The sequence below is a fragment of the Penaeus monodon genome, chromosome 34 (assembly GCF_015228065.2).
Source record: "Penaeus monodon isolate SGIC_2016 chromosome 34, NSTDA_Pmon_1, whole genome shotgun sequence".
In the NCBI taxonomy this organism is placed as follows: Eukaryota; Metazoa; Arthropoda; class Malacostraca; order Decapoda; family Penaeidae; genus Penaeus; species Penaeus monodon.
In genome coordinates, this window is record NC_051419.1 from 12842301 (window position 1) to 12842979 (window position 679).

Here is a 679-nt window from a genome sequence, read left to right on the forward strand (position 1 = left end):
TCATTATACAAAGAATTTGCAATTATGAGACATATTTTCCTTCCAGTTTGGCAGCAGGATTCATTGCTGGCATGCTTCAAGGGAAGGCACTGAGCGAGTGCAGTGCTTTAGGATTACATGCTGCATCCCTTTCTCTAGCAGCTTCGCCTGCAGTTCCAGACACACTCTGCACATCAGTTCTACCTTGGGGACAGCACCAAGCATACAAAATTGTTTCATAGGTATGCTTGGAGAAACGAAATTATTTTTTCAGTCTCTTTTAACGGTTTAAGTCTGTTCTAATGGAGAAATATGGTTTTACTTTTCTAATAATAATAATAATTTGATAACCACCAAATGTGCTGAATCTCAGTGACACTCTACCTGAGGTTTAGTTTATTCTTTGGCTCTACACATTGACATTGACATCAAAATTTTATAGAAGAACCCAGTTTATACACTTTGCAGCACAGAAGACATCAGATAACTGCTGGAGTTGAAAATGGTATTCTTGTTGTAGAAATACTTTTGTCATAAAGCAGATAAACTAAATAAAGAATTATAAACTGAAGTTCGTTTGCATAAAATTTTATTTGCCAGCAGATATTAAAACGTTAAATCTGGGAATATGAAATATAATGATGGAATAAAGTAAAATTAATAAAAGAAATGGAAAAATGGAGCCTAGATATATGAGTGA

At 34.5% G+C, this 679-nt stretch overlaps 1 protein-coding gene across 1 annotated transcript in view; it reads left to right on the forward strand.

The window, feature by feature from the left end:
- The window catches only part of LOC119594918, a gene marked incomplete at its 5' end in the record, with an annotated part of 4920 nt that extends 4370 nt beyond the window's left edge, over positions 1 to 550 (forward strand). Inside the window, 1 exon segment of the mRNA XM_037943990.1 lies at positions 47 to 550. Coding sequence (XP_037799918.1) covers positions 47 to 221 — 175 coding nt within the window.
- Positions 551 to 679: the final 129 nt, after the last annotated feature.